This window comes from Cyprinodon tularosa, unplaced genomic scaffold, assembly GCF_016077235.1.
Source record: "Cyprinodon tularosa strain WSP-4 unplaced genomic scaffold, ASM1607723v1 ctg443, whole genome shotgun sequence".
NCBI lineage: Eukaryota > Metazoa > Chordata > Actinopteri > Cyprinodontiformes > Cyprinodontidae > Cyprinodon > Cyprinodon tularosa.
The window spans coordinates 277,879-301,736 of record NW_024039167.1 but is presented as its reverse complement, the minus strand read 5'-3'; the positions used below and the strand labels follow the sequence as shown (position 1 = coordinate 301,736).

Below are 23,858 nucleotides of genomic sequence, written 5' to 3'. Positions count from 1 at the left end.
TAAACCTTCTTTAAAGAACCTTTTGCTAACCGATAATAAATCAATTAGTCAAAAAAAATTAATCGACGGATTAATCTATTTGCAAAATAATCGTTAGTTGGACCGCCAGTTGAGACCAAACACACAGCAGTTAAATATGAGTCAAATCACAAGAAGAAAGAGAAAAATATCAATGTGTAATCATTTTTTTCCAAACATTCAGGTACCATATTTTACCCAATTCTCTTTCATTTTCGTTTTCTTTAGTTTAGAAAGTTTACAAACCAGATCATTATTTTCTACACTGAGACTGAAGTTAGACACTTTCTTTATGGATGAAATGAGCTTAAAAACATAAGCATGTGGTAGTCAGCAAAGCCCAAACAACACATTTGTAGAAGGGAAAGTATGAGGAGACATCAATCTGGCATGGGTAAGAAAATAACTGCAGACGTCTACTGCATCTACCCAGTTGAAACAGTTCAAAGCAGCTTTTTCAGTTTAAGACCATGTCAGGAAGATAACCATAACCCCCCACACACACAAACACAAAAAAAACTGTTTAAATTCATTAAAAAAGGAAAAAAAACAACAAGAAAAACCTTACATTCAAGCTACCTGATTGCAATATTTCTCATCACTGCTAAGGATCTCCTGCCCTTTTTCATATCTTTCCAGGCCACTACATATTACAGGATATTGAAGTGAGATTTTATGCAACAAACACAAAGTGGGACATAATTCTGAATCGGAAAATTGTTTGATCATTCTGCGAGTTCTTTAACAAACTACACATCGGGTTTTTTAGCTATCTATTCTGCTATTTCTACCAATTCTTCTTTGCAAAAATATCTCAAGCTCATTTAGACTGAAAGTAGAAGAACGGTGAAGATTACATGTCTGTGTTAAATAGACTGAACTGTATGAGAAAATATGTGATTGCAACACTGCAAGTGAAGACATTGGAAACCCACAATTTTCTGACTTCTTCCCTTCTATCTTTCTCACCTTTGTTCCTTCATTAATAAAAATCTTTACATCTTACTTTGAACTTAAGTAAAAATAAAAAAAACATTAATGTAAGTCAAACAATTTGGTCAAATATAATGCTCTCATTTAAAACATGCATGCATAAGATGCCAAATGCACCCCGGAAGGGTATCGCGAGTCCGATATTAATGTTAAAACATTCAATTGAAGCTCTAATAGTATTTTTTGGAATGTTGTTCTACCGGAATATGAAACTTCATCCTGATATCAAGTCATATCACGTAACAGGAATGAACCCACAGCATGAAGCTGCCACAATCATGTTTCTTGTTATTTTTCCGCCACATATACTGAAGCATTTTGAACATAGTCCAGCATTTTTTTTTATGCTCACATATGTTTATCTCATCTTATCCGCTTACTGTGTCCCCCTCATTTCTTGTGGCCAATTACAGGACTTTGTATGGCTGTTGTAATTATATTTTTATTTTATTTTCTTGTAAAACACTTTGCATATCTTTTGCATGCGTGGTGCTATATGAAAAAAATGGCTTTGCATGTCTTTCAATAACAGTTTACTGTGTATTTTTCAAAAAAGGACAGGTTTGAGGGGATATTAAAGACTCTCCCCTGAACCGTGTTAAATATAGTTCATAAATAAACCATTAAAGTCTTCTAAAAAACAATTTTGTTACACCGATATTAAAAAGAAACAGATTCCATTCAATAAATAGCCACATAAAAAAATGCATCTTTTCTGCTTTAAGTTTCTATATGTCAGATCATTTCTGGTTGCAAAAAAATAAATAAAAAAAAAATTAATTAAAATGTGCAAATCTGCAAACAGTGTGGCTCATTGATGGTTACTTGGAGGATTTTATCTTTTGAATCATACATTTTAAGAAAATGTTGAGAGTGAAAATGGATGTACAGTAGACTGCATTTACTTTTGATTTGGGCTTACCTTAGCGTGTGCATTTCATTTGCAGACAAATGACGTTCAGGAAGCACAGTGTGGTCAGGTCACTCAGACTATAGGAATTATGAGCGACAGAAACTGCGGTGAGCATGCTGCATCATTGCTGCCTCTGACTATAAACCTCTTGGCCTCGTGGCGATCAGAGCAGCAGATGCTCTTTTAACGCCTCTCAAACCTTTGATGCCCCATGTCTACACGTACGCCTCATCACACGGAACAATAAAATGGGCTGATTTCAAAAGGTCATCTTGTCAGAGAGAAAAACCACAGTTTAAGCTTACAATCGTCAATGGTGTAACTGCAAAGCATCAAGAGTAAGCAGGCTGATACCAACCGTGAGCATCAAAGTGGTGTTTCTTGGATTTTAAATAACTACAAACAGGATCCATTTACCATGGTTATGTAATAAAACTAAAGAGGATGTTATAAATATAAAAAGTAATTAAGGGATTAAATATAAATCACTTTTCTTTAGCAATTCAATGTTCTTCTTGAAAGAACCTCTTAGGTTGAAAGGGACATTCTAAGTCATTTAGATTTTTGTCAATGAACAGAGCATAACTTTAAATGATGGAAGATACAAAACGCCCATCCAATTTTAATTTTGGAATTCGATTCGATTCACAATTCTAAAGATTATAAGGTAGGATGCTTTATTTAGAAATGTTCCTTAGAAGATTAGATAATGGAACATTTATAGAAACATATAGGATGTTCGGTTGGAGAGAAAAAAAAGCATCAAAAGCAAAAAAATAAACAGTTTTTTGACAGGTATGTAAATTAATGAGTAAAAAAATTGTGCTTCCTATGTAAAACGACTAATATGCTATGGGAAAATTAAGAGTTAAACCTTTAGAAGAGACATATCAACTTTCCAGAACTATATCTATATGTAATTGTACCATTTTCCTTATAGCTATTAAAGCTTAGAATCGCTGGAGATCTACAGCTTTTTTTAACCCTAATGGGGACAATTACAAGTAGGTCTCAAATAAAATTCTAACGTATTTGAAATAGTTGAATACCAGGGAAATTATCTAACGTACAGATAAATCTGAACCCGCTCAAAACTATTTCTTCCCTGCTAAACATGTTTAAAAAAAGCCCAGTTGGTCAGAAATACACTCAACTGGTAATAAAACTGGAGCAGATACCCTATGATATTCACACAGGAGTGACATAAAAATCAGGATGTCAACAGAATTTATATGTGAAAAGATGTAATTCTTATTAAGAATAGAACTCTGTAAAAGTAAATGAGGTTAAAAAAAAAGAGGCCCTACAACCGATCCCTGAGGAACCCCATAAAGAATACCAACAAAGGATCACACATTCATATAGACTGACACAGGTTTGATTTGTTAGGAACCCTTCAGAACTGCACAGCGACTCAAAGCAACAGCTAAAGGGCTATTAACATTCTTGAAAGGTGCAGACTGTGCTGTGATTTAAAACCAAAGTAAAGACATTTGAAGTATATTGTCCTCTAGGTAAAGCCATAAACTCGATGCTAGGCTTGTCCCGATCCGATCCACGTATCGGATCGGCACGCCGATATTGGCAAAAAAATGCGTATCGGCAAAGGATGTAAAATGCCGATCCAGACTGCCGATCCAGTTTTTTTTTAAAAATCCGGTCGATATTTTCAAGTTTCGCCGATTGAAACAATCCATTCCACTTTTTTGCGCCCAATTTCCCTGTTTTGGATTTTTATTAAAACTTACAGTAATACTTGCACCTTTAACTGTTTACGGTTTTACTGTTCACTGTGCAATTTCAGATTGCTATTCATAATTTTGTCCAGTTTGTGTTTATCTCTTAATAAACAGGTAAGTTTGTTGTTACCAAGCATTGTGTTTTATTCAATCTCACCTAATTTAGCTGGCTAGATGTTATCAAGAGTACTAAAACCCTTTTCAACATGAGTCTTACAACTAAGGCTAAATACTTTAACTTAAACTTAAATACATGCTCGGATAGGCTGGTATCGGCCAGTATCGGTATCGGATCGGAAGTCCAAAAACAATATCGGTATCGGATCGGAAGTGCAAAAACCTGGATCGGGACATCTCTACTCGATGCACACAATATTTGTCAGGTTTGATAAAAAAAGGCCTTTTGAAATAGTGTCTAACATACTAACAAAGTCTTAAGTAGAGGCTGAACAACTGCATCTTTAAAAACTGCTCGGAGACTCTTGAAGAACGATGAACCCGCACAGACTGTGTCACCAGGGTGTTTTGCTCTCCGTTGCCTAATGAATGCTGTAATAGCAGCCTTTTCTGACAGATGCTTGAGCAGCACATACATTTCTAAAGGCCAGCTGAGCCCTACAGGAAGTAAGAAAGATGAAGAATAAAATAGATGCATTCGATTATCGAATACGAAAGAGTTTGGGTGCATAAATGGATCCTAATGCATCTAGGGTGTTGTGCTGTACGGCACGCTTTGTGACAGAGGAGGGAGTGGATGTGGAACATAGTCAGTGGAAACTGGGGGGTAACTTAATCGCTCTCAGAACAGAGGAACCCACAGTTTGCAACAATGCCTTTAAGAGTCTGAAGAACCAAAAGGTTTCTTACAACCAACAGTTTCTAATAAGAAGAATGAAGGAAAAGTATCTGTTTCATGTTCTGCTTATTTTGACATCTTTGAGCCCAAGTGATCAAAACGGTGGAATAAAAAGGTCCAATAGCTACATTCTCCAATAAGAAAAGCAAAAAATGTTTCTTAAACAGAAGATGAGGTTTCAACGCTTGAGCTTTGCTAAAGATTTAACACTAAATGAATGTATGAAAACTTCATAGAATAATGTCCAAAATATGTTTTTTGAATGGTTCTTTTATCTTCATAGTATACAGAAAGGTTCTTGGACTCTGTCCAAGTGGGCTCTGGGACAGTGACTCAGCATGTTGAAGGCTTATATTTAAGCTTTATGTTCATTAAATCTTGTCTTTAATAGAGCTCAGAGCCATAGCATTACAAACCATTAGCCACAGAAGAGGTCTAAAAATAATCTGTGGAGAAATTAGCAGCACAGAAAACAGTGGAGCTCCCACAGATGATGATTGTTTTTTCTTCTTTTTTTGTTAAATATAATTTGGGTGCCACATGGAGCCATTACAAACCATACCAAAAGCAAAAGCAATGACTGACTGACTCAGAAAAAAAGCTGCCGTCATTTACTATTACTATAGATATTATTTAAAAATACACAACCCATCAGATTGGTAATCTGTTGTGTTTTACAAAAATATACTTCAGACCAGAAAAGCTAAATGCATCGACATCATCTCACACTATTTGGTTTTGCATTGTTATAAAAGGCAGAGTATATAAAAGGAACCAGATAATCTTCATCACATTTACATTCAAAGTACTGAAATTAAATAATGGTTCCTGAACATCAAGTAATGCTTTAAGGAGCCTAAACTATGTAGAGTAATTTATTGCTGACTTAACAAGTTTAAATTGACACAAAAAAAAACTACACACTAATATACAAATACACTTGCCTTGCCTTACCTTAAGTCATCACCTATGGATTCAACTCGGTGACTACAGGGAATATATATCCAAACTGCAGACTTGAACAGCACTGTACAGCAACAGGTAGGGGAGGGGCTCCAAAGAGTTAGCTGCAGATTCTCCAGGAATTAACAGTAACTTTTTAAAGCCTTGCGTATCTTTGTAATTTGTGTTGTTGAGTGGATTAGTCATCCGCCCATGGATGCTAACAGAACATTTTGAATAAATATGATGATCTCAAAAATAAAATTTTTCTAGCCTGTAAGTGTTGCTCTTTCTATACTGCTTGTCAGCTGGGTTAGCATAAGCAGACCTTAGCAAAAAAAAAAAAAACTTGCATATTATTCTTAATAAAGATTAATAAAGAAAACAAAAGTAAAAATTTTTATTTTTATTTGTCCAATAAAAATAATGCAGAAATCGGGAGTTTTCTAATTATACCCCCACCTCTGGCCAAAATACAGAACTGCAGCTTGTTCTTGTAACTCACGCTCGTACTTTAACAGGATTTTTTTCCTTTTTCACCTTATCTAGAGTTGTCATTGGTGTCCGAGTTAAGCTGAATTCTGGTTGCTTCTTAGTATCTATAATATCAATCTTGAATTTAACATCTATGATGCCTTCAGCTAATGTTGCTCCCTTTTATGAGAACAAGAACAAGTTAAAAATATGTTTACACTATCAGATATGGATGGACACGGCCAGAAACATAATGAAACTAAAGCCTAAAAGTATTTATCTTCTATTATAGAATCAGAATTCCAGATTCAATTAATTATCAGCAGCCCTGGAGTTACTAACTTCTATGATGATGAAGGACTTAGGCCTATATCTTGCAATAGCCATTGTAAAAAGGTTGATTTTGTGTAAATTCTCAGGTCATGCAGGTCACTGCAACCACAGAACGGGCTCAAATCAGAGATAACCGGACTTTTGGTCAGTTTTTCTGAAGACGTTTAGACACCTACCCAGGAATATTTTTCAAGCAATCTGAATTTGCAGCCCTGATGAAAATAACGCAGCTCAGGCAGACAACAGGTTGATCAATAACTTACATCTGACTTGGAATGTGCTTAAGAAGATTGACCTCCCTGCTGCATTAACATATCAGTGCTCCACCTGCAGATTGCTCTGGTGCGAGCTGACAGAAATGACAAAGATTACTGGATAGGTATCACAACATTTTTTTGGTGAGATCTGTGTTGATTTGAAAAAATGGGTTTCCTCATTCCTCTGCTAAATCATCCAAAGTTTAATAGTTTTAATTCACTGGCAAATTCCTGCAAATTTTAATTTAAATTTCATACCTCAAAAATGCAAACTTAACCTTTTGGATGTTTGTGATAGTCATACAGAAAAGGCCTTCTGTCCTTTCATGCTAGGAAAAATAAAACCTTCACACTTAAGACAGGCAGACCTCTGGAATGTTAATTTACTATCCTTAGTGGAATGAAGAGACACCCAGAAACATGAAACAGAAAGCCATTCGGTGTCTTTTAGAAGGACAAATGAGGGGAGGGGGGATTCTACCAGTAATTTATTGCAATATGAATGAACTTGAAGCAGACTCTAACTATGTGGCTGCCTGCTGCTGGGTCTCCTTCATGTGCATGAAGGAGACAGGAAGAAGAGTGAGAGATAGAGGACAGCATGAGGTACATACTAATGAATACCCTCATTAACTTTGCTAAAGGGACCAGGAAGACACACGCCTGCATGGTGAAAAAAAACCAGACTCCTGTGAAAAATCGCTTCTGGAATGTCGCATTTCCTGTTTGTCAACCGACATACCACCCTCCACTAGTGCCTTGAGGAATCTTGACAGGAACATTAAGAGTATTCAAGCAAAACAGAGACTTGCGCTATTGTGTTGACAGGCTGGAATAATAACTCCTAAAGTGATATGGAGGAGCTACTATCATATCAATCAACTTGTACGGACAGGTTTTTGGTGATAGTGCCAATGGTGACAGCTTGCTGGATAAGCCCTGGGTTGTGGCTGTGAACAGAAACGTTTCAGTCCTGCCACAGAAGCTGGGTTAGATTTAGCTCTCTATGTTGACTATGCCATTACAACGCATGATACATATGATATACATCTTTCCTCTAAGGTTCTGGCTGTATGATCAATGACCATCTTTCTACTGGAAAGTGAACCCCTGCTATACTCACAAGTCTGTTGTTTTCCTTCACAGTTTTCCCTGTATTTTGATCTATCCATACCTTATTTAACCTTGACAAGCTCCTCGTCCTGCTTAAAAGAAGCATCCCCACTACATGCTGCTTCCACCAATGAAGGAATCACCACATAGGTACCCCAAAACTTTTTAAGCACCAAAAATTGACACCGAATATCAAAAGCACGCTTCACACCAGGAGTCATTTAACATTTTACACTCAGTGAAAGGGTTCCACAATCGTCAGTTACTTTCAGACTGTTCGTGTTATGAGCTGGCTGCAGCAGAGGGAGCATCTACAAGAGCAGGCCTGTGTGTGGGCAAAGAGCTGAGAAACATTTATCTGGTTCTGTGTGCATGTGTGTTCCAGCGAAAGTCATTTGTCACCACCAACTGCGCGTGGATTAAGAGCTATTGCAACACAAACTGTACACGGAAATTAGCCAACAGGACCCACTTCCTGTCCTGCTGAGTCAGGGCCAATCACTCAGACACACACACATATACAGAGTGAGTGAGAGAGAGGGCTAGAGGTGGTGGCATGTTCAAATAATCAAGTCTTTGCAGGCAGCAGCTCTGCAGACAAGCTACAGCTGGAGATCCACGTGAAACCTTCCACATGCCCCTGAGGGGGGGCGCAGAACCATAAAAAAGGCAAAGCTAAAGAATGAGGTGCTGATTAGAGGATATCAATATGGCTGTGCATTAAAGGTTAATTTCCTTCAAAGTCAAAGGTTTGCTGTGAAGAATTTAGATGTTTATGTTTAAATAAACCTAACATCTTCTCCCACTGAAGATGAATAAATGAGAGGGTATTGGACCGTGAGCCAAAGAGGGCAGAAGGAATCTAATCTATCAATCAAAATCAAAACTGAAGACTAATGGGTTTATTTTTTAGTTTCTTTACTTCTTCTGTTAGCTGAAAGAGTGCGTATGAGAATCAATCCATGCTGTGGAACGGCTATAATGCAAAGCCTTAAAAAAATAATCAAGCCCCTTAATAAACTAGATTAACTCCTTTTATTTAATTTATTTTTTTTTATCAGATAGAGCAACAGAATGTGGTTTATAAGGTAAAAAAATAAAAGTGTGGTGAATTTCTACTTTGCACCCCCCGTGCATTCTTGATTAACCACTTTTTCAGCAATTTACAGCCGCAGAGAGTGAACATTTTGATTATTCTTCTTTGCAAGACCTGAGTCAGACAGTAGATGTGGCAACTCTGAATGGCAATTTCCAAATCTTGAAACAGAAAAGAAAAGGCGAGCATCCCCATGATGCAGCCACTGTTATGTTTTGCAGCTGGGTTGATGCATTTTATTTTAAAAAGATTATAAATGTTTTCACAGATTTTAATTAAAGACACGGTGGACTCAATTTACCAATAAGTCAATCTGTAAATAATTGCAGTAGGTTTGATGTAGAAGTCCCAATAAAATACATCAAGGCTGGTGGCTGTTGTAAGACTAAATATGAATAAAAAAACTTTAAGATTATGAATTACCTTGTAAGGTATTAACCCTTTACTTTGGGATCTTTTAAAGTCAGATATCTAGCTTTATAAAGAGGACATGGGGGACCTGTTGAGCATGACTTAATAAAGCATTTCTTCAAAAGCAGCTGGAACATGTGCAGGGAGGATGTGACTGATTATTCTGCTATTTGACATGCTATGAGACAGCTGACACTGGGTATAAACAGCAGTGGTTATTTCTCAGGATGGATGAAAGGTTGGTGTGTGTGTGTGATGATTAAACACATCTGTCTTGCATTATTCAAGGGTCGCTCTAGACTAACTTTAGTTTTCACATGAGCAAAACCTTCCTGTATGGTTTCTGTTGAAGGGTTTAAGTCTTGATCTGTAGCCAATCTATGTTAGATGGTTTACCTGCAGGTTATTAGAATCTATGCTGGACTTGTCTGTATTTTTCCATAACCATCTGTGCTTAAAAGAGCCGTTTCCTCTTGACTGAATTAATGGCATACCTTGATCAGGCTGCTGCGTCGTGGGATCGCCGCTTTTGAAACAGACTCCGTGGTCTCCCACGTCGGGGATTCGCAGCTGGATTGGTGTTGGACCTTCCTGGCGGCGTCCGACGCGCCGCAGCTTCCATTTGACACAGGCTCTCCTCCTCCTCCTCCTCCTCTGTGCGCCTCCGCGCTCATCCCCGCGCTGGCCCCGCCGCACGCTGCCCTCCAGCCTCCAGCAACCGGTGAGCAGACGTCGGTCTTCTTCTGCGTCCCGAATTCAGACTTGGAGGCACTACTTTTCTTTTTTTTTCCTTCTTGGTTTTTGTTACTTCTTATGAGAAGCAACGGGGCTCCCTACGCAGCTGCTTCGCACACGGACGCAGGCGTGCCATCGCGTGAAGTGAGCGATCAGTGAAGCACCAAGAGGGCAGGAAACGTATTTTTCTCTCTCTCTCTCCCTCCCTCACCCCTTCTCTCTGACTAAATGAGGGACGGCGACCAAAAGCTGAGAGCGACAGCAACACCAAAGAGCGACACACCTTCCTATCCGTCACATTCCTCACATCTCCGTCACAGCTGGATGTGCGCCTGCGTAAAAACATTTTAGCTGCTCGGAGCTGATCTGCTTCTATCCAGCTGCGCGTAAAGAAAAAAAAAAAACAACCAAAACCTCAGCTCAGTCTGAAGCCTGCTGATGATGACTTTTGCACTTCCACTGTTTTTTCTGCTTGAACTCAAATATTATCTTTATAGAAAGAGGGTGGGAGAAATCAGCATAGTTTCCATTTACTTCTTGTTGATATCAAGGAATCATTTTCTTAATCTCTAATATCAATTCAGTTTACAGACCTCATCTCAAGACACTTTACAGTTCACTAGATCATACAGTCAAATTGATTCATGGTTTTCTATCTAAGGAAAACGAGTTGAATGCATCGACTCATTGACTGGAATGCAATCCCTCACACTAAGCATGCTTGTAGCGACAGTGGAGAGGAAAAACTCCCTTTTAACAGGAAAAAACCTCCAGCAGAACCAGGCTCAGTGTGAGCGGCCATCTGGGGTTCAAGGAGACAGAAGCAGAGATACAAAAAGCAACTGTAAAAGGCGGCTGGAAACACACAGCCAGGCAGACGAGCTCCGAGCCGGCTTCCATGTCAGAGGATGAAGAGAGCACATCCAGCCAATCACAGTCAGAGAAACAAGACTACACTGGAAAAACAGGCCGATCTCCAACATCTATAAACTAGGGTGTTGATGGCAGCAGCGCAGCTGATATTTCTCTGCAGGATGGTGTCACAGCCAAATAAACTAAATAAGAAAGACGTACATGTTTTATGTCTGGCACAAAAGGTATCCTTCATCTCTACCATTTTCAGCACCATTTTCAGTCAAGTTGCATGATGGTTCTGGGTTTGAATCCTGATCTGAGTACTGTCTGAGGTATTAAGAAGAAAAGAATTGAGGAATGGCATTGTCTAAATAATTTTGCTGGCCATATACTTCTTCCCATTAGCAGCAGAATTATTCATATTTTTTGGAGGGAGGGAGACATCATGATAAAAACTATTCAATCCAACTACAAATCTTTTTACTTTAGAATTACACTCACCTGTGCAGGGTATTTTATAGGACTATTTAAACACAAACAGATAGTTAAAGCACTACTTCTGACTCACTGAGACTCTGCAGTGTTAATATTTGTAAACAGCTGGAACAACTGGGCATAGTATAACTTCGCTGATGCAGATGAAAGGTTGTTTTTCCAGTGCTGTTATTCAATTTTCAGTTCTTTTTTAAGGAGGGGTCTTATTTCCCCAATTTATCATCATGTTCTTATTAGCATCATTTAATAGCGAAAAAAAAGTTATGTAATAGTTTTTTTTTTCTGCTCAGTAATAAAACTGAAGGAATGTAATTAGTAATGTAAATGTTATGGACAAAGATCCTTTTGGGCTGCAAATATTTGTACAACATACAGGATTACGATTATTTGTATTATGACCCTGACTGAACTGTAGTGTTGGAGCAACAAGGTTCTGGGTTTCGACTCTGTCCAGGGGTCTTTCTGCATAGAGTTTGCATGTTCTCCCTGTGCATGCTTGCGTTCTCTCCTGGCACTCTGGCTTCCTCCCACAGTCCAAAAACATGACTGTTTGGTTAATTGGCTACTCCTCTTAATTGCCCTTAGGTGTGAGTGTGTGCACGGCTGTGTGTCTTTGTGTTTTTTGTTTTGCCCTGAGACAGACTGGTGAGCTGTGCAGGGTGTACCCCACGTCCCGCCCATAGACTGCAGGAGATTGGCACCAGTCCCACTGCGACCCTGACAAGGACTCAGGGAGAGAAGATGGATGGATGTATTATGACCCAAGGTCAGTAGTGGTTCTAGACCAAATTTACCAGGGCGACCAGTGCAGGGCCATTGTTTCTTTCAGGAAGGCACAGAGCAAAATGAAACAAAAAGCAGGGCAATAGTTCCTCATTTGATATATTAAGTGAGATGCAGAACCAAAAAGCCATTTGCGCCTCTGGAGACCTCAGATATCAGATGAAAACTGTGAACTATCCATGCCTAAGTTGAATAACAAAGCAGCAACTAAGTCCAAATGTAACCAACAAGGAAATAGGCCTTTTATATTGTTTTGATTTAGTAAGTCTAATCTCTTGCAAAGAAAACAACACTGTTTTATTTGTATGGTAGTTTCTACTTTATGGTGGAAAAACAGCAATCAGTCCATCAATTCCTTGGAAACAAAGTCCAGTGGACTTTTTTCTAATGGCTATGACCTGGATGACTGTGAATCTTCACCAGCATTATTACCCACAGTCCTGAGGTCAACTTAGTATGCATATAAAGTACTCCTGTCCACAGTCATTTTCTGCAGCCTCTCTACAAAATGGACTAGTTACCAAAAAATAGAGAAATAAGGATAGAAGGTCCATGTATGTCTGAGTGGATATACCAGACCATTAAGAGCTGGATATGACAGTGACAACTGTGGCCGAAAATGAATATAAAATACCCATCAGTTATTCTGAGCCTGGGGCTCCATGGAAGCTTAATCCTCATGGTGAAGATCATGAAACGAGGACAGGTAAGCCCACAGCAACAAAAGAGGGGCTTGTTAACTGCCTGAATGAAATTAAGACCACACTCACTGCTGCCACCTTGGACCACACTATGTTACAATGCTGCTGTTATAGAAGTCGTACATAAAGGCCTTCTTTAAGGTTCTTGTGAACAACAATAATTCCTAGAAAGCTGGAAAGAAACTGGGGCAGTTAGATGAAGTTAAAATAAATGTCTGTGGGATAAATATGGTGTACTATGAGGGAAGAAAAGGCAAAAACCAGCTGAAGAGCAACAAAACATTATTTATTCCCATGCTAATGGTACAGGATAACTTTCCAGTGCCAATTGACCATTAGATTAAGTACTAAACAGATATAAAATATGAAATATATTGAAAAGAGCTATTTAAGAGGAAAAATATCTAGTGTTTTTTTTGATGGCTTTATAATGTTTATCATTTGTGAGAAAACAGTAAATTATGAATAAGGGAATTAAATGTATGTAAAGGCTATAAAAGCAGAACTAAATGCTCAATTAATGATCCAACATATTATTTGATCAGGTTAGCCCTCTACAATGATAGTATCTCAAGGTAAAAAAAAACAACAGTTACAGTATTTAACATTATAGAACCTCCATGCTTTGCCTTTGCTGCCATCTAGTGTTAAAGATGGAGGAGGGGGGACTTACATATACACACACACACACAGTAACACACAAGAATAACACACACACACAAGAACTAAAATAAAAGCAAATTGTTTAGTGTATTGTTCAGATGGGGGTAAGGTAACAAAAAAACAAAACAAAAACAAAATCCACCCAAATAAAGCATCACTATAACAAATTTCTTCTCAAGTAAGAGTGAAAAAGTATTTGGTAACAAGGCTACTCAAATGTTGAGTACCTAAATATCAGACAGTCCATTGTGTGTTAATTCTTTTAAACATATAATAAATAAATTAATACATATGAGAATAATTTAAGAAAAAGAAAACATTCAAGTAAAAGACTAACTCCAGAGACAATATATACATTTTACTGTACATTATTTTGACCTCCATCTCATAGAGGTCTTAGCAGATAACATGATTAAAACAACAAAGTATGTATACAAAAAAGAATACTTATTTTAGTGAAACTTTTACTGTCTGTGTTCAGTGCAGTTTAGGTTGAAATGTTCTTTTTATTTATCCAGTATAGTCATTACAGTGGGTAGAGTAGCCAAAAAAAAAAAAAAAAAAAAATGAAGTAAACACAGTAAAGCATTGTGACATTTTATCTAAAAAAAAGACTAAAAATTACAGTGAAATTACTCCTAAAAGTATATTTGTGTTATAAAGCGTGCCACAAGGCCACTGTTGGAGACCCCTGATCTAACTGATTTATTTGTGTATGGATTAAGATTAAGGTGACTCACCAATTACCAATCTATTCTGTTAGTTAATATCATCATAATAAATTGATTATTATATTTCACCATAGGTGCCTTAAATAGTTTTTTCCTATGATGCTGTTAGCAACATGAAAAGAAAAAAATACATAATTACAGACAGGGGTCACAAAGCAAGCAGGCCATGCTTTTCCATCTAGAATTTGAGGCCGGACAAGGGAAAAATTAATTAGAGAAGGAGCCAGGAGGCTCAGGCTGCATAGATTCACAGGAGGAGCATGTCAAAAGAACAATTATCTGTGAATTCCACTTATCTGGAAGAGTGGCAGTGAGATTATCATTGTTGAAAGAAAACATAAGTATTCCTCTTTGGTTTGTCAACAGCTAGGGAGGAGAATGAGAACAAACATGGAAGAGGGTTTCCCCATATGTAAGTAAACTTCCTACACTACATGCAAGTTGATATGTGTTTGGAAAGCTAAAGCTGCCTCCGGCCCTATATCATTCCCACAGTGAAGATGGTGGTGGAGGCATCATGCGGTGGGGATACTTTTGACAGCAGAGATGATGAACCTGGTTGGAGTTGATGGCTGGAGCTAAATGCAAGCCTAGGAGAAAAAAAAATATTAGCAGTTGCAAATACTTGAGACCAGGGGAAAGATGGACATTTTAACAGGACAAGGACCCCAGGGCAAATCCATTGAGCCAAGTATGTTGACCCAGCCGGAGCCCAGATGTACTGTACAGCAAATCCAACTGAAATATATGCCAAGATTTAAAAATATGTTTTCTCCATACAATCTGATTGTAAGTTGCAAAGATAGTTTGCGAAAATTCTGGTGTCTAGATGCACAAATCTTGCAAAAACCTAATCCAAAATGACTGCAGTAATAATTCAAACAAAGGGAGGTTCTAAAATTATGTATTCAGTTTGACTAAATAAAAATATGCATCACAGATTTGTAATTGAATAAAACAAAAAACAAAAATCAGTTACTTTGTTTTTAAAATAATATATTATGTGACAGCTCATTTTATTACATATACCCCCATTAAAATATATGGAGATTTGTATTTGTAACTTCACATAATTGTAGAATTACTAGAGTTCCCATCGTATACTGACCCAGATCTATAATTGTTCTTAATTGGAGGAACTGCAGTCTGCTCAGAAGGTTTGTCACATCGTTCCCTAGTGCTTTAAGAGAGGCATATGACTCGGCTGCAAACATTGCAGTCTAAACAAAACAATACAATACTGTATATTGTTGAAGACATTCTCAAGTATAGAGAACATAACAGTTCAGCTCTTGAGACCTTTGCACATGCTAACCTTGCTGTCACGTACCACCTCTGTATGTCTAGAACAAAACGGAGATGAATTATTAAAGATCTACTGTTGGCATTTCAAAAAGGCAGTGAACAGTGCTACCTGCTAAAATGAATACCCTCCTGTCTCAATACGGTGTTCATAGACCATCACCAAATAACAACAATAACCCAAATTGTAAAAGCTTTTGCACGTTAAAAATTCCTCCACAACTTTGGAAATAACTATGTAATGCCTGTACTAAATTATAAGCTGAATAGCAAAAGCGTAATTTTGTGGTAATTTTTGACCTTCTGTCAACACAGAAATCATAAAAAGTTAACAAGATATGGGATTTACCTGACAGACTGTTAACAGTTTTAACCACAAAATCTAACTGTATGTTAGATTTAGTTGAAAGCAATGAATGTGATTGGTTCATTAAAGTAAAGTGATACCTATAAATTACAAATGTAACAAAATCTGAACTCACCTCAATATGATTAACCTCATGGAAGTAAGCCCAGACTCTAGACTGAACAAGTCCTTTTAAGACTTTGCTTATAGTTTAATAGTTGTTAGGCCATTAGAGCAGTAAAAACCACACACTACAAATATATATATATTTCTGATATCAATATTAGGTGAAAAGTGGAAGGTTGAGAACTACCCTGCAGCTTTAGCTATAGCTTTTTTAAATCCTCTGTTGTTTCAGTCATTCCTGTTCCTGCTTGATCTCCAGAATCTCTAACATGGCATAAGCCAGATTGCTACAGTGTAGAATTAAAATTGAACCACAAGTATACAATTTTCAGGAGTTTGTGAATACATAAATCATGCGACAATTCATTTTGCTTGCAAGATAACAGCAGCTCCACTTAAATTCAACTTTACAGTCCCATAAGTGTCCTAAAGTTTTAAGGTTGTGAGACTCCAAGGCAGTGAGAACAACAAAACCAGGAAATGACCAGCCTGATCAAGTCGTCTGAATCGATTGTAATAGATGCTTTGGTTCCACAAAGTTTAGTTTAGATTTTTTCCCTCACTGTGACGACCTGTTCAACATCTCTTAGTGACTCTCTTTAGGGGTTTATTTTCTTGCATCAATAGAAAATCCAAGTTAAAACAATAATCAGGTGAGGTAAGATTTTGAAAGTTAAAACTGTTTTAGTTGTTGCAATGGTTTTGGTTAATCTTGTGATAAAGATGTTTTTCATCAGATATTAAAAAAGTGTTAATGTCCTAGAAAACAAACGTATGAAAGCATTCATTTGAAAATATTTAATGGGAAAAGCAAATAAATTATCTTTCAGACAGATTATAAATACAAAGCAATACTGTATAGAATAAGCTGCTGCATAATTCATATTTTTAGAGAAAGCGTAAACATACCAGCTCAAGTCATATTAATGTTTTCTCTGCATGAGGAGAAGGAACTACAGGTTAGCCCATTCATAACACACCAAAATACATCACTTCCAGTGAGCTCAGCATCTTAATGGGTCTAGGGAGCAGGGGAGGGTTGTGAATCTGGCTGCTTGATGCTGATTTGCAAAGCTAGTTAAGAATTTTTGACTGCAAGTGGTCAGACAGCTAGGAGGATTTCCTCATCAGTCCAGAGGGGAAAGTGATCATTCAGTCAGAACAGTCGTCTTGTGCTGAAATCTTGCCATGGTTTCTGGAGATTATTATTTTAAAGGGCGCTTCACAAAAGCTATTTTCATCCATTGCAGTAATGGTTTATGTGTTTCACAATTTGGTAATGCAATACGTAATATTTGGGTTTAATTAAAACCATTGAGCCTCCTCAGAGAGCAGCAGCCTCCACTGCTATAGATGTATAACATTAGCAGGTGAGCTATTATAAAATGCCCTAATGTGCGTAATATGTGGATGTGCTGTGCAAGAGGTGGTGGTGGTGTGCAGAGTAATGAATTTTACAATTATGAAACAGACAGGTTTGCTCAGGGGCACATTGTAATATACTTTTTCATCTACTTCATTGATTTTCCATGGAGAGCTCTTCACTGGCTGATGCTCCAATCTTCTCCAGCCTTGTTGAAGATAAAAAGATGGAAAGAGAAGGTCAACATGCTTATCTTTTTAAAATAATAGAATTTATAATCCTCCTTCTCACATATAAAGGCTAGTAGTTCCTAGAATTTCTAAAAGTAGAATGGGAGGCAGATCTTTTAGTTATCAGACTCCTCTCCTGTGGAACCAACCACCAATTTTAGTCAGACACTCTGTCTACTTTTAAGCGTAGGCTTAAAACTTTCCTTTTGATAAATCTTTTAGTTAGAGTGGCTCAGGTTAGCCTGAGCTATCTCTATAGTTATGCTGCTATAGGCTTAGACTTCTGGAGGACATAGGGACCCCTATTTCATCGATTCTATCTCTATTCTCCCACTCTGCAGAATCTGTGTTTCAATCTGTAACGTTATGCTCTCTCTGCTTTTTCTCATAGTAGCTTCGCCTAATCTGTTCCTGTTTGACTGTGACCCAATCCTGGAGAGAAATATCAGCTGTGGGCTTGTGCATGCTCTTGCACGCGTTTTATAGGCATTCCCTCTCAGTGGCGGGTACGGGGTTGTGTATGTGCATTTCTTTTTTAAGTGGGGAGAGTGGGTCTTTTCAAAAATTTGTGAAAATTTAAGTCACTGTACTCAGAAATGTATGTAGGTATGTATAGATGCTGTAACCTTGTCTGGAGATGTTCTTCTGCCTCTTCTCTTAGGACTGTAAGATTTAATTGCTCCTTTTCCAGTTGGTTCTCGATCTGACTGGACCAGCGGAAAACACAGCAGTTCAGCTTGAAGTCATCCGCTAGCTTAGGAGAAGCAAGAAAAAAAAGTATTTAGAAAAATTTAAAACTCTTTCTTCATTAACAAAACATTTTCATGTTTTCAAAGAAAAGAGCTAACCCTGTGTTAACATGCAGAATCTGTGTGTGCTACATGCTATGTATTTCAATAGTGCCTCTACCTGACAAAGAAGCATTAGGAAGCTCACAGGAGGGACTGCAGATGACCTCGTCTTTCATGCTGTGGATGGTGACATCATGGGTTTCCATGGCATAGTGCATGAGAGACAACAGCACTCCCGTAGTCTCAGGTCTGGTTTTGATTGTGTATTTTCCCAGATTCTAGAAAGGTAGAAGTGTTTGCAGGTTCTTCCTCTTCCTCTTTTACCTCAAACCTCAGCTTACAGCTTTGATCCTCCCATTTGTTATATTTCCAGTTCTCTTCCACTTTAAACAATCCTGGTTTCATTTCCTTTTTACATCCCCACAAGTGATCATTCAGGCCCCTGGCATTTAGACAGAACATGGACAGGGATGCTGTGATGTGCTGCTTCCATACATCATTGATGCTTTCAATTTTCTTAGAATTCAAACATGATGTGAGTCTTGCAAATGAACACTGCTTGACCATCATTTTCGTCCCTTGATACATTTTTTGCTTTGCTTTTATTGTAACCAGTGTTTTCTAGATTCAACAAAATCAGTTAATCTATTAAGGGAAAAAGAAGCTATCTAAACCAAGTTGACAAGAAAGTTGTAATCACAAGCAATGAGCACTTCAACATTACTATACCTTGGTTAAATTAAAACTAAGAATACTGTAGTTTTTGACCGCCTTGCTGGTTGGATCATAATCCTGCTGCTTACTTCAAAAGAGTTTGGGGTTACAGGCATGAACTGATGGCCAATCATTTTCTAGGGTTTTTTGGCATAGAGCTAAATGATAGATTCCCTCCCATACAGCAAATCATTAATTTACTGAGGCAACAAAGCAGCCCAGAGCATCATGCTTTCACCACTCTAACTGGTGGTTCAATTCACTCGTTAAAATGATGCTAGGTTGGATTGATTGGATTGGACTGAAGCTAGATAAAAGCACAGTTTTGTTATGGTCCAATAAAAGGAGGACCTCACTTCATGGATTTTCTATTTGGAAAAAATTTTCAACAATTTTTTTTTTTAGCACACTTAATCCCATTAATTATAGTTTAAATACTAGTTGAAAAGACTGAATCTCTAAGTGGCAATCTATTGGTTTGTTCTTTGTTGGTAGTGTACATGCTTTACAAAGAAGCACAGTCCTGTCACATTTACTCTATCAAATCCTTTAAAGTCCTTGAGACAAAGGTTTGGCAGCTGTTAAACAAGATTTTTTCAGATCTTCTGGAAAGGACTGTCTGATAGCTTCTACTCCTACATAGAAATATTACAGCCACATTTTTTTCTACTGAGCAATTCACTGGAGGGCAGCCTGACACAGCTGACAAAGTAGAGAAGATGGGAACATGTTCACTGAGTTCCCTGGCACAAACTAGCAAATGTGAAGTTGTACTATGCTGTTAAATTCTGGACAGCAGCCTGCAGTGTGAGGGGAAGACAGCTTGTCCTGTACCCACTTTTCTTCCAGTTTCCTTTCTTGTTGCTTGGCACTGTCTCTGGACAAACGCATCAAACTCAGATGGCAGGAGAGGGAGGGTGGCTGGGAGTAGGTCGGCAACTTTCACAAATCTCAAGAATGAATAGCTGCAACAACACAAGGATTTGGATCAGGTTACACATTAATTAAATTTAAAAAATAAACTATCCCAAGAAATCCTAAATGATTTCTAAAATGTAACAATCACAGTGATTGCAACCTGTGTCTATGAGGTATCTCATATTCAGTAATTTTGATTCAGTTTTTTTTTCTTGAAAGGCAATATTATAAAAGCCAGATTGTACTCAAATTTATTTTATTTTTGCACTTTGCTTTGCTGTTCCATCCAGACTTGCTGCAGGAGGCCCTTAAAAATGGACTAGACTGAAACACTGAGGATCTCTACAAGAAGGATCAGAGCAGACTCTTACTGCTGAGAGGACTGAGGTCTTTTGGAGTGCAGAAGGTGCTCCTAAAGACCTGACTGTTGTGGCATAAGCCATCTTCTATGCTGTCTGTTGGAGCAGTGGCTTATCTATGCTGTAGCTGAGAGAAAGCGGATGGACAAGCTTATCAGGAAGGCCAGCTCTGTGACTGGATGCCATCAGGACTCAGTGCAGGAGGTGGGGGAAAAAAAGGATACTAACTAAATAACATCTCTGTTGGATAATTTCTCCCACCCCATGCATGAAGCTGTTGCTGAACTTGAGAGCTCCTTCAGTGACAGACTGCTGATCTCTAAATGCACCATGGAGCATTATCACAGATCCTTCCTCCCAGCAGCTGTAAGAAATTTATAACCATTACTGCTCCCAACATTCTCAATAAGTTGCTACATATATGCTGATTTTTGCTCAGTTTCTATGTTAGTCAGTTAAATAACATACTGCTGTAACACCACAATTTTCCCATTGTGGGACAATGAGGATTTTCTATTCTATTCTATTCTAAAAGGACACACAGTGAAACAATTTTAGCTTTGCTATAGCTTTGCTTCCCTTGCAGCTAAGCATCCATGGAGCTGGTGTGTGGATCCCCCTCTAGGGAAAAGGATAAGAGATGCTTGATATGGATAGTCTCTGGCGCTCAGATGGGTCTGTCAAAATATAATCTACTTATCAAAAAGGTCAGGAGGTAATTAAAACCACTTCAGAATGTCATTCACCATTTATTGGTAATTCATTTTAATCTGTACATGCAGATTAATTAGTTTGTTAGATAGCTATTAGTTATTTGGCTATGGCAGAAGCTGTTAATTAATTTGCTCTTTGGTTTCTTGGCTTAATTCATAGCAGGCAGAGAGATTACAATGGAGAACCCAAATATTCTTATATTAAGACAGATCAGAAAAAATATTTCCAGTAAGGTAAAAAGGTGGAAGCATTTTTCACTAAAAAAAGCACCCATGTAAAAACAAGTATTGCATTCATCTAGAAGAAAATCTTTCTAAATTTCATAACACATATCAAAATATATCATACTTTAACACATAGCTACGGTATTTTATTTTCAATTTTTATCTGCCTGGTTGGAATGAAAAAGCCCTATAGACCTATATCAGTGTTTCCTCTGAAAGCTTTGTGCATGGAGTATGACTATGCTGCTGTAAACAGAAACAGTTATTGATGACATCAACTATCGCCTGTATGGCAACATCAGATAAGATTCTTTCTCGAAAAAAACACTGTGCTTAAAACAGTGCATGCGTCTGATAAAAAATGTCTTTAATAAAAAATCCACCTTTGGGATATATTCCTGATAAAGTATTAATTAAAAATGTAACAAAGATTTTCTTAAGAAAAAATATTTATTTCAATGCTTGGACAAAAAAATGTATGTTTCTGTAGAATGAGCCGGATATAAAAACTAGGAGAGCATTTTTTCTAAGATATTATTCTTTACTGTTAAATTTCTCTCACCTGTGTCTATTTGTGTGTGTTTTCTAATTAATGTTTTTGAAATAAATAAATATGATTAAAAAAAAACTTTCTTTAAATATTGTTTATCTTTTGTGCTTGATTTATTAGTTACTTTGAACCTGATTAAATGCCTTTAGAATAACTTCCACAATAAAACCAAATCAAAAGTTTAGATGGAAGGTAATGTGTTAGTCTAATTAAAAACTTGAAATACGCCTATTATTGCATGCATTATTTTGAAATGACTGGAAATTAAACGCTTGTCAAGTATTAGATGCTTTAATAACAAGCATTTATATTCTCTATAAAAGAACGTCAAATTAAAGCTACTATTTTAAATCTATCCTACCATCAGACATTTAGATTTCCCCGAGTTTTCTTTAAAAAATAGCAGAAACCTTCTATTTATTTATTTTGTCTGCAACGAGTTACTAAAAATGAATGACTTAAGCTTCTTCTTCTTGTTGGATTTATTGGTGGTTGGCAACAAACATTTAGGAGCATATATATATAATTTCTAAGGGAAAAAAAAATAAAAAACAAAAAACAACAACATACTTTTACATAACTTTGTATTCTACCCGTCTATATCATGCACACATTCACCCTCTCTATAATCAAATTCTATGAAATAATTTAGTTTTCTTTAAAAATTGAATAATATTTGTATATGTTTACCTTCCAAATTCTTCCTCAAAATATCTAATAAATTTATATTTTCCTTAATACATTTAAACTCTCTCCTCATAGATCTTCTCCTGCTTTCATATTTATGACATTCCATAATAACATGTTCTATTGTTTCATATTTTCCACAGTAATCACCTTTGCCAGTAGTTTGCTTTTGAATTTTGAAAAGTGTATAATTAAGTCCTGTATGCCCAAATCTTAACCTTGTTATCACTCTCTCCTCCATTCTATTTCGTCTTCCATTTGTTCTTTTTCCTACTAACTTCTAAATTTTATAAAACCACAGTCCTATTTTTTCTTCATCCCATCTTTTTTTTTTTTGCAATTTTTCCATACATTTTCTTTAATAATACTCTTTTTAACTTTTACTTTTTACTGTTAAACTAATGGGATTTTGAATTGCCCTCTTTGCCATTTGATCTGCCCTCTCGTTTCCTTCTACTCCAATATGTGCTAGAACCCACACAAATACAACAATCAAACCCATATTTTTTATTATGAATAATGCATGAAATATTTCTAATAGAATGTCCATCCTACTATCTGACTGATTGTATTTTAAACTTAATAATGCAGAGCTTTAATCTGAACAAATTACTGTTTTTAATGGTTTTATGTCTTCTACCCATTGTAAAGCTGATAATATTGCCAACATTTCCCCTGTGTATACTGATAATCCACCTGAAATTTGTTTTCCTATTTTTATATTGAATTTTGGTATTACAAAAGCTATTCCTATTTTCCTTGTTATTTTTGATCCATCTGTATCATGCACGGTTCTAGACTGGGGCCAACAGGGGCCAACAGGGGCCAGTGCCCCTGTGAATGATGTCCTGACCCCTGTTATGGCCCCTGTATTGAAGAAATAATACTTAAAAGATATTCTAACGATGATATGTGCTGGAACAGACAGGATCACCGATAGCGATAGGTCCTTTGGATCTATTTCATTTTTTTTTTTTTTTTTTTTTTTTTTTTTTTTTTTTTTTTTTTACAAATTAGGTTATAAAAACAATAAGGTGATAGCTTCAGTGGTATTGAGTTAGGATCCCAGTTTTCATCTGCTAAATGTTTTTTTTTCTTCAAAACAAATAAAAAAAAATATTCACTCATTATCAGTTTTTCTTAATTTATAATTCAGATCTTACAGAAAATTGTAATTTTAACTGAAATAAAGTGATAAATATGTACAATTCCTACATTATGTATGTATATTGACCTCATAAGAAATAGATTTTTTTATTAAATCTAATTGAATAGAAATTTCACTTCATGCAGCCCTCTTAATATATTTGAATCCCTTGCCCTGTTTTTTATTTCACGCTTTTCTGTGCCCCCATGAAAACACTCTGGCCCCCTCTTGACCCCCTGGTACGTTTGGTCTAGAACCACCACTGATCTGAATAAATTT

The 23,858-nt window shown here is 36.9% G+C and overlaps 1 protein-coding gene and 1 long non-coding RNA gene across 2 annotated transcripts in view; one reads left to right on the top strand and one right to left on the bottom strand.

The window, feature by feature from the left end:
* The window catches only part of LOC119793206 (inactive phospholipase C-like protein 2), a 45,680-nt gene extending 35,484 nt beyond the window's left edge, over window positions 1–10,196 (bottom strand). The window contains exon 1 of the mRNA XM_038300250.1: window positions 9,640–10,196. Within this exon, the coding sequence (XP_038156178.1) occupies window positions 9,640–9,819 (180 nt within the window). The 5' untranslated portion in view covers window positions 9,820–10,196. The remainder of the gene's footprint in view (window positions 1–9,639) is intronic.
* Window positions 10,197–10,995: 799 nt separating this feature from the next.
* LOC119793192 lies at window positions 10,996–15,072 on the top strand. Its single transcript, XR_005282073.1, has 3 exons — window positions 10,996–11,996; window positions 14,475–14,520; window positions 14,604–15,072. It is a non-coding gene; the product is annotated as an uncharacterized LOC119793192 (long non-coding RNA).
* The last annotated feature ends 8,786 nt before the right edge of the window (window positions 15,073–23,858 follow it).